Consider the following 14,803-nt stretch of genomic DNA (forward strand, 5'->3'; position numbering starts at 1 on the left):
TAAAAATTAATACTGCCAACATATTGTCCCTGAAGTATTTCAAGCATACAGCAGGAACGTTGAAGGTACATAAACACTTACATTTACAGCATAGTCTTTTGAAAGTGTTAAGTAAATAACCTTTACTTTATTGACGTTGCCAATAAATAAAGCTGTTGTCAAGAGAGAGCAGATGGTATAATTTGAAAAGTGGATTGAAATATTCATTGCCTTTATCCCTGTATGCATGAGTAAACTGGTGCTTATTCAGTTCCCCATTTATGTTTGGAAAGTCGTCGAAGGCTGGAGTTATAAACAAAGTTCATAGTAACTTCATTGAATCCAATGAACAATGGGAAGTAACTGCGCATGGAACAGTTTTGGATATGAAAAACACATAACAGGGCTTGAACGGCACGTGAATCGCCTTGTTAATACACGATTTCTCCCGTTAAAGCCCCCCTGTTGCCAAGTTTCTGCACACCGCCAGAGAGCATTACAGATAGAGTGTATGCAGTAATATTTATAATGAATTATTTGAAACAAACAAAATAGATCAAACAAGGCCAAAATGTGTGTTTCTTCGCTAACTTGAATAAAATTCATACACTATGTTTCAATTCCACGCGACTTTCCACTTTTAAAATATCATTTTTCCCAACCGTAAACAAGTTTTATATTGCAGTTCAACCCTGCGTTAGTTAGTTATTTAAGCACAATTATGCAATAAAGAGATAGAACGAGAAATTCAATAAACCCAATAAAGACTCGTTAAACTCATTTAACTCATTGTTTTTCGAACTCGTTTAAATAATGCCTCTTTAACATACCATGATGTCGCAATACAATGTTAAACCGGTGTTACTGTAGGAGATTCGGTAAAAGCCAAACATTTAGTAAGGTACAGTAAAATACATATCGGGTACCAGGGTTACAAAACAATTGGGTTCTTGTATACACACACGTGTAGAGTTTCAAGTATTTGAATTTCGCAGTAAGCATAGTTTGCTAAGCAAGTCATTGACTTAATTTGGCAATTATATTCATTTACAACCTTTACAATCAATGATTTTGTTCAGCCTCAAATCAAATCTTAATATCTCTTCCGCGTTCAGCGCTTTATGAATTTAAGTGAATTATGTTCGGAGCTGTTCAAATATCATTTGGTTCTTGGTCCTGGTTGTTGCAACAAAAGGCTAGTAAAATAACATTGATGTTCCGCCTTCAAAGTCAACACTACTATTCATGACGGCAAACCAGTTAAGACCATTTAAATCACTCAATTCGATATATTAATTTAACAACATTGTTTATAACCAAACCGAACGTGCTGAATGTTAAAGAACTTGAATAAGAAAAATCGTAGTCTTTGTCAAATGTAAAATAACTGGAAACAGTTTCAATAAACCCGAGTTAAATTACTTTTCTAAGACCAGTTTTATAGATTTTTTATATGCAAATATTAAGTTGTGACAATTGAACATGTCTAGCTTTCAAATCGTTACCTATTCAATGACTTTAAAATTCGAAATTCACTCACTGGCTTCGAGTATTAATTTAATCAGTCGCTTATTAGTCTCAGATCAATAACTTGCATACAAGTCATAACGTACTCATAGGCTAACGACTTTCTCACAGACTTACATGTCGTAACTTTCTAACACGCTACCGAGTCGTAACTCAAAAGCTAACTACAAGTCGGTCTTAAATATGTTCTTTAAATGACTTGTTAAACGTTTGTTACAGTAAATAACAAGGTTTTAATTAAAAAGCATAAGCATGAATTACATTTACACAGATTCAAATCTTCTTTTCATGCGATTGTTGGACTCTATTTATTCAAACATTCGCAAGTGTATGTGCTGTGTCAGCCTGTTTACATTTAACTCGTCGGGATCTGTGTACTGGTCCACTACACGGTTTACATGCATAGTTTTGAGTATATCGACGTGTTGAGATCCGTGTGCATTAAGATGTGGTTGAAATGTGGATTGATAATTGTTACTATTGTTTTGAATATATATCATGTAGGTAAGAATATGATAACATAAAACAACTTAACATAAACAATGTATTGAATCTGAAATGTAAACATATCTTAATATTATTATGCCAAAAACTTGAAATAATTACCTGATATTTCTGATACGAATATTTATCTTCGTTCACCATTATAAATATGTATTAGGAATGCTCTCATAAAAAACAAAGAAAAGGATATATCAATTCTTCTTTGTGGGGTTAAACTTTAATCATGGTAAACTTTGAAGAGTTAATACCATAAACCACAGTGCGTGAAAAATATATTGGAACATAATTTTAAACGTTTTGCGACTAATTCATACTTAAAAGATTATTATAAAAGGAGTAAACGCTTATATGTATAGTCATATGCATCTATAATTATCAAAACTGCGCAAGAACTAAAAAAAAAAACAAACAAAAAAACACAACAACAACAAAAATACAAAATAAGTTTTCATAAAACTGTTTTTGTTTGCTAGGCACCCAGGCTCCAGTTTTGATATCCAACGCAACATCGGTGAAGGTAAACGAAGCCTTAAAATTAACCTGCACACATCCGACTGCAACAGTTGTAAGATGGTTTCGTCAACCAGCAGGGAATAGTACCTCATCACTTATCCTTGTAATGGGTTACACTAATAACGCTTGTGCCTTTGTACCACCTACCATACCAGATGATTTTTCGACTTGTGTGTGCAGTGGAACGGGATTTACGTGTATATTGAAACCTTTGAAAATAATTAATCATGAAGACAAGTGGAAGTGTTCGGTTTCAATCAACACACAGGCAACATTCAGTAATGAAGTCACACTAATAATAACAGGTAAAACATTGTTCATTTATGTGTTGTTTTCTGTTTTAAATCAAGTTGCGCAAATAATGCGTTTCGTTTTATAACTTACACACACGAATAAATATGATCTATATCCTGAACACTTACAATATAAATAATTTTGAATAAACATCCAAATGAGTACCTTTGTATAGTTTTTACCGCTTAACAATATGCGCCGGCACAAATCTTCCTAATTAGAAGTAGTGCTGTATCGAAAGAAAAAGAAATAATCAGTGCCATGAACAAAAATTATTTCTTCACATATTTCATGTAGCGAGTATAGTTTACATAACACTTCGACTTGTATGCTTATGAGTAGATTAGTTTATTGACGTTTTAAAAGAAAATTCATTATATGTTTGAATATGTTAGAAAAATGCATCTACTTTTACGACCTTTTTAATGCATTGAAAATGTGGTTTTAGTTCCTGTAGTATATGCAACCCTGACCCCAGAAGTACCAGTAATATCCGTCCTACCCAACGTGCCTCTCAGCTACCTCCACTGTGTATCATCCGTCGGACGTCCATCACCCAATATCACCTGGTATTTGGACAAACTTACTCCTTCTGATTACAGTGATGATGTTGACTTCTCTGTATACAGCAGCAGTTCAACATTGGCAGATGTGACGACAAGCAGTCTAACAATGACGCCTACCCTTTACTATCAAGATGCACGGGTATATTGTAATGTCTCAAACGGATTTGGACAAGTCATGTCTAACAGGACTCTGAAGATCAATGTGTTGAGTATGTTTTTTATACGTTGGAGATAAGTTATCTGTTTGAATATTATATGGCTCCACTTAAGTTCACCTCTTTTTCATACAATTCATTTGCTTTAATCGAATGATACTTTTTCTGCCACCTGTCACAATTAGTGCGATACTCTGTCATGGTATCCAAATAATACATAGTTTACACATAATAGTAAACACGTACTGGCGGATTTCCCTTATCATGTGATAATCAAACAGTCCACTAAAATCATAAATAGATTATGAACATGTAAAGCTTCCATACAGCATTCATTAAATTCTTTATAAATGTGGATCGCGTTTAAGTTCAATTTGTACCGTTCATTTGAATTATACGACTATAAGCATCTTAAACAATTACACGATGTTTGTATGTTTTTATGATTCTAGGCATTCCAACTAAGCCGACAATAATGTACAATACGGCATTTGTACCATCAAATATATCTGTAATTCAACACAGTACCATGACGCTAGAATGTGCCTCGTCTGGCAACCCGGCGCCGAGCATTTCGTGGGCTACATTTAACGGCTCTCTAATTAGCAGCTCGTTCATAACAATAAAATTTTCAACAAGTAACGAGCAAGAACAAATCGTATGCAGAGCCAACAGTTTGCTGGATCCAACGAATGGATCCAGGATACCAGCTGAAAATACAACAGCGTTAAATGTGAATATTTTATGTAAGTATTTAAGACAAAAAGTACCTCCTACGGTAATAAGAAACTGATTCATTACAGTATAGTTTACTGATCACATCGTCATTTAATTCATTTAACTAATCCATTTATCATCTAGTTGAGAAATCTTTTAAAACTCATTTAAAATCTTTATCAAGAAATGTTGTCCCTCTTTATTTTTTCCGATTAGGTGACATATGATCGTATATTATAATCACTTAAACTGTATGTTACTTTAATATAGAGTTTGCCATAGCCAAACTGTGTTGTTTTGCTTTGTTTCTTAAGCAACATACCCGAAATAAATCATTATTTTATTTTGATCAAATCAAAATACGATTCTACATAAATTATAAGAAAAGTCTTGCTGCATATTGCCTTGGCTAACAACCAAAGATTGTTATGCAATTTTTATTGAACAATGCATGTGAGATGTTGGCTTGCATTCAGAACGACTTTTTTTACAATAGATCCGCCGTCTGCTCCGTCCTGTCAAATCAAAACTTTTCCGATACTATCAAACAGTATACGGGCTGTCTTCAATGAACCCTTTACAATGACGTGTACCAGCAAAAGCAATCCTCCTCCGTCACGGTATACATGGACGCTGCCATATGATGTAAAGCAGAATGGGTCACAGCTTTCAATTCAACGTATGCAGCCAAGCAATAATTTTCGATACACACTTGAAGTGGTAAATGAAATGAATGCAACTCTCGCACGGGATGTTGTTTACGGAAATATCACTGACTACTACACATTTGAAATTTTATGTGAGTATAATTTGTGTAATAAATGTAAAGTCTGTATTAAATGGTACGAAAGCTAATAGTCTCTACCTGGTTATATCAGGAAGATGGTAACGAATATAAGCATGATACTTTCAAAATTTCCAAAAATAATGTTTAAACATTATAGATCCAGTGACCAATCTTTCTATCTATCACCGTGGGCAAGCCAATCAACACATAAACATTCCAACTATAAGCGTTATTAAAGGTCGAGAGGTCAGTTTCGGATGCAATGCTTTTTCTAATCCGGCATCGCGTTATTCGTGGATATTAAGTGGTGTTATAGTTGCAAACGGAACTAAATGGAACATCAGTTTTGTCGACAACACTATCATTGGGTGTATTGCAACAAATACACTCGACCCTACTGGAGTAGAAGCTAGGGACACTTCAAGTTATTCGAATGTTTCCGTCAATGTATTGTGTAAGTAGCTTTTTCCTATATTCATATATTATCAGTGGAAGTGGATTCTCAAAACAATGCTGACTATTGATTGCATGATAAGGTTTATATTTGTAATGTCAGACAGAAATTTATGCTTAAGGGTTATGTCCATCTGCTTCCTTCCAATTTTTCTAGTTTTGCCATGAATCTATTCGTTTAAATATTTGCAAATCATATGCGATCGTTCGAACAATTAGATAAACTTCAATTTTCTGAAAACAATATGTTATATATATATCGTTCGTATATGTCTGAGAATAGCATGGCAATAAATGTGCATGTCAAGATGACCTTTCGCTTTTGTAACTGCCGAAGTCCAAGTTATTATTTCTTCTATCTTGTATACATAGTTGCACCTGAGGCGCCAAAATGTACTTTCCAAACGTGTGAAACGTATTCCGAAACAAAACATCTTAAGGTGATCCGTGGCCATTCCGTCTCGGGTAGATGCACGTCGAAGAGTGAACCGGGTTCAAAGTTCTTATGGACACCGGTCAATAGTGGAATTGATGATGGCTTCTTTATCAACAACGTCAGTAGACACCAAAGTGGCAACTACACTTGCATAGCCAATAATGAAATGCACACAACATTCGATGGGATTATAAATGGAACAAATCAGTCCAGTTTTTATCTAGACGTCTTAGGTAGAAAGTTATTTTGTTTAAAGTGTTATGTTGATATGCAGTTTTCTAAAAATATCGCATGGAAGTAAACATGCATTTTTTGCTTAACGACAACTGTTACACGATATTAATCAATCTCGTTTTTTTTCAGCAACAGCATATGCTATGTTCGTTGGCAATTATACGGTTTTATTGAACACAACGTTATCTGTAACTTGTCCCTTCACGGCTGGAAACCCACCGGAGACGAGATTCACGTGGTTCCACGGAAATACTTTAACAATTGGATCTCAACAAAATATTTCGCTGTCGAGTGTGAAGCTCTCAAACGAAGGGTACTACAAATGTAGAGTTAACAACACTATGGATCCTACTGGTTGTGCCACCCAGGATGAATACACAGAAACAACATTTTACGTGGATGTGCAATGTGAGTAAACAGGAAAAATTTACTACATAGAAGTATCGTAAAGAAAGCATGCATATGACGACATTGTCATAAGGGGCGAGGTACACAATTACGCACATTTCGTTATCATATGTTTGTATATATTTTTGATCCCGCGAACATAAGACGATTTTATGCCGACGGGTCAAATTTCGCATCAAGTATAACCATAAACGAAAGTCAGTCTGTGACGCTACTATGTGATGTTGACAGCGACCCTTTAGCAAAACTAGAACTTGTAAATATTACGAAAGGTGATGAGCGCTTATTAATGGATGCCCACAACAACACCATATCCGCTCATTTGTCCAATGCGCGATGTGAATATGATATGGGAGTCTATCAATGTAAAGGAAAGAACATCCATAATGCAGTTCAACAGATTCGCGAACTAGAGATCAGAATTACTTGTAAGTGAAGTTTGTTTATGTAATTTATCGATTATGTTTTTAGACATCAAACCCGATAGTATTGGTTGCTTCATAATTGTTATTTATATACAATCAGGTTCACCAAGACCATCTCCATTTGCCCCACCAATTAGCACCATATATAGAAGAAGAAATTCCTCAGCTGTTTTAACTTTCACTGTCATTGCCTTTCCATCACCCATTGACGCAGCATATGTATGGAGTAAGCAGATAGATGGTGAATGGGCAATACTTCATAATAACAGCAGGTTTCGAATTCATATATCAAAGGACAGTCTCCAGACAACCCTTTTAATATCGCAACTACAAATTGGCGATTTCACAAACTATTCGGTCCGTACTAACAATAACTTCGGATCCACAGAGCAAACATTTATCATTCGAGCCAATGGTATGCTGAATTAACTCTTGTTTTGCTTTGCGGTATGCTAAAAATATATTGATATTATGATACTATAATATATTTAATTGAATATCAAACAATACCATTGATTTGCAAACTAATTTTAAGACACATAGTTATTAAATTTAATGTTATTCCTTTTACTGAGCACAGTGACAAGCATTCCATAGAAACAATATATGAAACATTAGCAGAATATTTGCCTTGCATTTTATAGAGCAGCCGTCTTTGCCACAGCAACTTCTTGTCGTCGACGCCTTGGTGACTGAAAGTTCTATCGCAGTTAGATGGATACCTGGATTTGATGGGGGAGAAGACCAATGGTTCGTGATCGGTTATAAAAAGGCAGCCGATGTAACCTGGACTTACATAAACGTATCTTCAACAGTGACTCAACTGAGTATTGGTGAATTAGTTGCGGGTACCAAGTATGAAGTTAAAATGTATGCAGAGAATATAATTGGCAAATCTGATGATACTACTGTATTAAGTGTGACAACACAGTCTGTATTTTCAGGTATGTATTTACGTTTTGCGTTTGATAGTTTATCGTATTTACAATATAATTTTGTTAAATACTTAAAATTGTTTTGATAACAATTTGGATGGCATTCACAGTGGACACGCATTTGCATGTTCAAGATCATACCATATTAGCAGGCTTCATATTCAGAACATCGCATCGGCATTAAGACATGTCATTATTCTTATTTGATTCCATCCCTTAGAATAATAAACAACGTAATTCGCGGTGCAATGTCCATGGGGTGAAAACACATATTGAACAAAATAATATTAATTTATTAAAAAAAAAATAATAAAAATTGTGACCTACTGTCGATTGTCGAAAAAATAACATTCTAACACGTTTAAAGTAAAACCTTTATATAACATTCAGAATATCAAGTGTATCTGCTATGTTAATGGCCATTGGGACAATCCCGTTTCCGCAATTAAGTTTTATAAAGTTCATTAACAATTCATGTTATAGCCAACCTATTGCATTATTGTTTAACGAATTTTTTTTATAAAAAAATGAATTGGGGGACATACATGTGTAAATATTAACTCGCACTGCTTATGCATTTAATTAGATAACGGATCCTCTCCATCTGTTGGGGCTGCAGTAGGTGGTGCTGTAGGCGGAACTCTCGTTGCAGTCATTTTGGCGGTGCTGTGGAAATATAGGAAAGCGTTTAAACGTATGTATACTAAATAAGCGTTTATGGTATATTATACATTATTAGCATTACGTAGTTTATATACGAATAAATCGGCCAAACAGTAAGTTTATAGGCCCATTAAGGTTTTAAATACATAGTTGAATACTACTATTTACCCCCAATCCGAATCTATGGTTCGATACTCCGAAGTACTGGTACCATGCATTGATCATAGTGAAGGCACATTGTATAGCATACTATTCATGGGGCGACCAATACTGTGCTGTAATTGAAACATTGTACTGAACCATTGCTTAGATAAATATTCTAGACAATCATTCGTCGATAACGCAAAGTTGGACCAATACATGCAGCGTATAATATCCTGTTAGACAACATCTAAACTTTTGTTTTACGGGAATCCAAATCCCATTCTTAGACAAAATACACATGCAAATAAAAAGTAACAATTGTGAAATGTTTTTATTATTTCACAGCCGACTTTGCATATTATATAGCGAAATAAAAAAACCGAGACTCTAAAGGGTTTGAAGGTAGTTTGCTTTATAAAAAACAAACAGTTTACGTTCAAATATTTTCAAATAAGTTTTTTGTTATTTCATTTATTTTTTAACAAGCATCTTGTATCATTGGCTGTGAAAACTACATTATGTTTACAAAATAAAAAGGGTTTCTTTACAATTTTTTTATTGCCACACGGAGTTAAATACTTTTTTGTATTAAAGGTATGCATCTCCCCTTATCTCACCTTTAAACTAAACGTTCTCGAGGAACAGATTATAAAAAAAGTTGGCCGAAAAATGGACTTTAACGTCATTTTCATAAGCATTGATATGCCATTTTGGAGTTGAGAATGCCTCAATATTCATAAAATTTGCAGATTCATGTGACATGTTCGAATACAATGTAAAGCTTGCACTTTTTAAGTGAAAGATGTTCAATTGATTATATGTTTTATTGTCTAAATCTTACGTACAATTTTGTTATTAATATATTGTAACGCAAAGATATAACCAGTTTATTTATATGTGTCTAAGCACCAACTGTGTTTTATACTTAATATACATTTCGTTGAACATTTTCAGGTAAACCTGGTGAAGGTGCTCTTTACGATGACCTGTTCAATAGACAGTATGTACATTATTTTATTTGTTGAGATAAATATTCCGTTGTCCAATATTGGCGTTCACTTTATTAAAAGTGTACTGCGTAATTATGTTGTTCATTTTTCTGCGGGATAGAGTCAAAAACGAAAAATGACATATTTTGCTCCAGAGCCGATGTCCCTTCTGCAAATACCAGTTCCGAATATGAAGCCTACCGAGTCGGTATGATTTTGAATATATAAATGCGTGTCACCACAATGTTGTTAAATTTAATGAAACATGTAAATATATATAATCTATAATACACACACAATCAAATATTAACAGGGAATATTACAAAAACTCAGACAATCCGCGTGGACAATACTATTTAAATGGCAGGCTTTACAAATGTATATTGTGTTATATATGCTGCATACATATCGAGTTGTAAAATGTAAAATAGTGTAATCATTTTACACGAAGGAAGAAATGAACATGAATAGTGTGCCGAATTATTCTTTCAATGTTTCTTTTATTTTGTTTTACTCACAGAATGATAACACATTCTATTGTATAAATTAAATAGAATCTATTGAAGAAGTTGAAAGAAATGTGCAATTATACCATATTCTATAAATGCAATCACAAGACAAATATAGATGATTATCTAGTAAGGTAACTCATTTTGAAGGCTTCATTTAGCGAAATTATTGGATTCGTTAGTATGTGATCTCGTTTGATAATTATTGTTTCGCTTATATATTAGGCATACACACATTTAACACTTTGAACTATGTAATTGTCAAACAATACCATGTAAATACCACTGGCAGGAAATCTAGAGTTCATTGTGAAATGGCCTTCATGATAGACTAAGGCCCCTCTGTCAGCATCGACATTCTTATTAATGTCGCTTATATGCAGGCCACATGAAGTACTTAATTCATTATATCAACGGGCATTACTTGCAAAATGTTTTATCATTATCTTTATGTTATCATTATAAGAGGATAGTTGTGCAAACACAAGTTTAGTTTAAGCGTGTATGTTACAATAATGTATTGTAGTTAGTTAAGTTTTAATATTTTTATTAAACATTTATGTAAATTTAAATGAACATAGACGATACAAAAGTTATTGGTTGTGTTCGAAAATCGCAGTTAGTTTTTTATATATTTGGTGAATACCATCATTTTAGCGAGGCTGTTTTTGGAGAAAACCCGGGCTATTGTCATAGCCAGCTCGTCGTCCGCCGTCCGACGTCCGCTGTAGGCGTCGTGCTAAAACCTTAACATTGGCCATAACTTTTTAAATATTGAAGATAGCATCTTGATATTTGGCAGGCATGTGTATCTCATGGAGCTGCACATTTTGAGTGGTAAAATTTCAAGGTGAACATCATCCTTCAAGGTCTAGGGTCGAAAAATCAAAGTCAAGGGAAGTAATAAGCTTTAAATGGACATAGTTATCTGACCTGCCCACTTATATATTTTTGTTAAATAAATCAAAGCGGCGCAGTAGGCGGCATTGTGTTTCTGACAAACACATTTTGGTAAAAGGTCAAGGTCAAGGTCATCCTTTACGGTCTATGGTAAAAAATACAGATTTAAGGGAAGTAATAAGCTTTAAAAAGGGAGAAAATTATTCAATATTGAACATAGCCACTTTATATATTTGGCGTGCATGTGTATCTCATGGAGCTGCACATTTTGAGTGGTGAATCTACAGCCACGGTAGTGGCTTTTAATTATTTGCTACTAAAAATTGAGATTTGTTACAGACAATTATTTTCCAGGGAAGTAATTTATATAAGTATAAATCTCATATTATATATTTCCTTACCAAGAATTGAAGTTCTTTTTACAGTTTTATTATTTTGATTATTTATAACCCAAATGATTGATTTGTTAAAGTTTTTTTTAAATGATATAATTATAATTTCTTTGATGTTCATTACATACCTGTGGACTTATGTCCATAGATACATTATCAACTCTGGCTATGATCTCTTTTAAACCACAGGCCTTGGTTGTCAGTGATGTCTGACATGGTCCTAATTGACTGTGAGACCCTCCCCACCCCTCCCACCCCACCCCCGGTTGGATTGGACAAAATTTAAGGGAAGTAAGAACCTTTAAACGGAGATGATTTCTATACCTACGAAATGATAAATATAAATTTTATTTCAATGCGGCGCAGTAGGGGGCATTGTGTTTCTGACAAACACATCTCTTGTTGGGCCACTAGATCAAAGGTCAAGGTCACTGTGACCTCTAAAAAAAAAATTCTGACAAGCTTTCGCAGCCGAGCGTGGCAACCGTTATGCGGTGCTCTTGTTATTGACGGAAATGTTGCCGCTGTATTGCATATGGCAAGAAATCTAGATCAAAAGTCAGCTTAATAGAAATATTACATTTCAAATAAATTATGAGAGGAAAATAAGTAATTTACTCTAGGGTCTATTAAATTCGATGTTTATTGCCATCAAACACGTGAGAATATATGAAATACAGCATCAAACATAAACAATACGCATTAGATATAGAATGAAGATCATTTTGGGTTTTCAACGTTTGAAAAAATGCGAAACAATATGAAATGAATTCAAACAATTGTTTTATTTCAGAAGCCCAGCAAACAAACCAGTACGAGACACTTGCGGAAACTTCTTTTCATGAATATTCGGTTTTATCACCTGGTGGAAAACATGATTATAGTGTTATGAACCGTGTAAATCAAGTTACTGAAACTGATCGTGCAATCGTGAATCAGGAAAACGCCTATGTTAATTTGTCGTTTTCAGAAACATAAATAGCGTTTCATTTTGTAATTGTTGTGATTTCATCCAAAAACATTTATAGCGCAAAATAAAGTATTCACACATTGAACGTTGTTTGAGTATACTTTTTAATGATCGTTAATTGTAAGTATGTGTAGAATGTGGATTGAATTAATACAAACAAAAGTGAATTTAGATTGTTTAATGTTTTCCATTCATATTGAAACATGTAGAGTCAAATTTATTTGACGATAAGCATATTTAATTTTCCTATAAGAATGCAGCTTTTGAATTCAACTGATCAACGCGTTTCGTTTATGACTTAACTACTTTAATCTTACAAATAGGAACATAGACAATATATTATAGTTAAATAATAAGTTTACGATTTTAAGTGTAATATTTAACGAAACAAGTGAACATAACAGTAACAGATACAACACTATTTAATTGCCTAAGTTAACATGTGTATGACGAAAATCCGTTAAACAATAAAAGCGTTTACCAATTAAAGGGATACAACTCAAATATATTTTTACACTAATGTAATTGATATCGTTATGCTATTATTTTCGTAAAACTATATGAATATTCACGAACGACTTATCTAACATGATTTAATAACAGTATTTCACAGATATTAAATCTATGGTTATTTGGATTAATTAAACACTATTTAAATCATATCTTAAACTTAAGATCGTTCTTAGCACATTATTAATGTACATGTGTTTGTTACAAGTGTTATTTAGAATTGCTGTAATGTGTTTTTAGTATGTGCATGTTTCGAGTATAAAACAATTGTTTTATCGATCATGGAAATAGTATTTTTACGAGGGAGTTTTCCACTCATTGAAATGAGCAGTTTCTATCTATTCACTACAGATAAAAAAGTAAAACAAAATCAAACGTTCAATGTTCAGCTGGTGTTTGGAAACTATTCAAGCATCAGTGACAATTTGACGACGAAAACATATAAAATATGAAAACATGTTAAAATAAAAATGCTGTTCAAAACGTATTGTGTTCATTCTATGTGCAGTATTTGTTTTGCATTTTGTTTGTATGTAATTATTGAAAAATGGTATAATGACTAAGTGTTCAATCATCTTTTTAACTCTTTGTCTTTATGAACATGCAAGTATGTCAACACCACCAGCATTATGCTACTCGATCAAGTCGTCCTGAAATCTCATGGCCAATCACTTCAAACTTTGATTGAATAATATAAGACACCAAAACCATTATTTCGATCATTGGTCGATCCTCGACCTCGTGCTGGAATTGTTATATGAAAAACGCTGAATATGTAATTTTCCTTTGGTGACATTGAACCTTTCAAATGTGTTAACCACGGTTTAGTGCCAGAGTGTGGCTCTCATATTCAGCACTTTTAAGTGTGTTATGTTAATAGTTTTATGTTTTCAAAACGCAACTTTTGTATAAACAGAATAAATAAATAGTTATGTATCTCACTTTACATGTTACGTTTGTCAAACTAAAATTATAAATGCTGCATATTAAGATTACCAAAAAAGTTGCAGCTGCACCATCAAATCAGTTTTAACTCTGAGCTTAGTGTGAGGTTTAGGATCCCTTCAATCGGTTAAACCTAAAACTGTAATACTGTTTTTATGTTAATTGTCGTATGGTATGTATTTTCATGAATTTTATGAACACTTTGTTATATGTTTTAAATAAAGACCATTTCTTGTTTGCTAGTCGACGTTGTTTCATCCATCATTCTTCCTTCTGGAAAACTGTGTTTGTCGTGTCCGTATATACATACATTTCACACGACGAATGTACACCATGGAGAAAAACCTTTTAGTGTACGATGTTGGGGTCCAGGTGGTAATTGTTTCCAGGAACATTTAAGTTTGGGCTCGTTACAAACAAAAAATTCAATATTCAATCTAAGTATGGAACGTGCGCATTATGACTATACAGTCAGTAGACATTACTTATAAAAAGACTACACTTTTTGAAATATATATGGATGCGTTCTGAAATAATTGCCTACGCTAAATCTTCGATGATATATTTAAACCAGGTTCAATCGCATGGTATTTTTAGCAGTGATCATGATGAATATTTGGTACACTAGTATGGACACTTCTTATTATTTAACTAAATAGATTAGAATTTTGATTAAATGAATAACACAATTACAAGTTCAATATACATGTGTCCGTTGTTGTTCGTCAGCACAGTCATTAAGAATAACAAGACGTTTCTTGAGCATACAGACTGCTTAGCATCAAAGGCAGATTATTGATATTCATGTTAATTGTAAGTCTAAACACCGGCAAAGAAAGCTCCTAAAG

At 33.5% G+C, this 14,803-nt stretch overlaps 2 protein-coding genes across 2 annotated transcripts; both read left to right on the forward strand.

The window, feature by feature from the left end:
• The first annotated feature begins 1,907 nt into the window (after positions 1-1,907).
• LOC127835804 (B-cell receptor CD22-like) lies at positions 1,908-6,581 on the forward strand. Its single transcript, XM_052362239.1, has 8 exons — positions 1,908-2,006; positions 2,484-2,828; positions 3,266-3,592; positions 3,991-4,284; positions 4,752-5,054; positions 5,200-5,496; positions 5,868-6,164; positions 6,295-6,581. Exons 1-8 carry the CDS (start codon positions 1,964-1,966, stop codon positions 6,579-6,581), a joined length of 2,193 nt encoding a protein of 730 aa, XP_052218199.1. The 5' UTR covers positions 1,908-1,963.
• Positions 6,582-6,707: 126 nt separating this feature from the next.
• On the forward strand, positions 6,708-14,192 carry LOC127836556 (synaptogenesis protein syg-2-like). The gene is made up of 7 exons (XM_052363213.1): positions 6,708-7,001; positions 7,099-7,413; positions 7,643-7,942; positions 8,520-8,627; positions 9,695-9,740; positions 9,885-9,937; positions 12,324-14,192. Exons 1-7 carry the CDS (start codon positions 6,863-6,865, stop codon positions 12,506-12,508), a joined length of 1,146 nt encoding a protein of 381 aa, XP_052219173.1. The 5' UTR covers positions 6,708-6,862; the 3' UTR covers positions 12,509-14,192.
• The last annotated feature ends 611 nt before the right edge of the window (positions 14,193-14,803 follow it).

Source organism: Dreissena polymorpha, chromosome 6 (genome assembly GCF_020536995.1).
Source record: "Dreissena polymorpha isolate Duluth1 chromosome 6, UMN_Dpol_1.0, whole genome shotgun sequence".
Lineage (NCBI taxonomy): Eukaryota > Metazoa > Mollusca > Bivalvia > Myida > Dreissenidae > Dreissena > Dreissena polymorpha.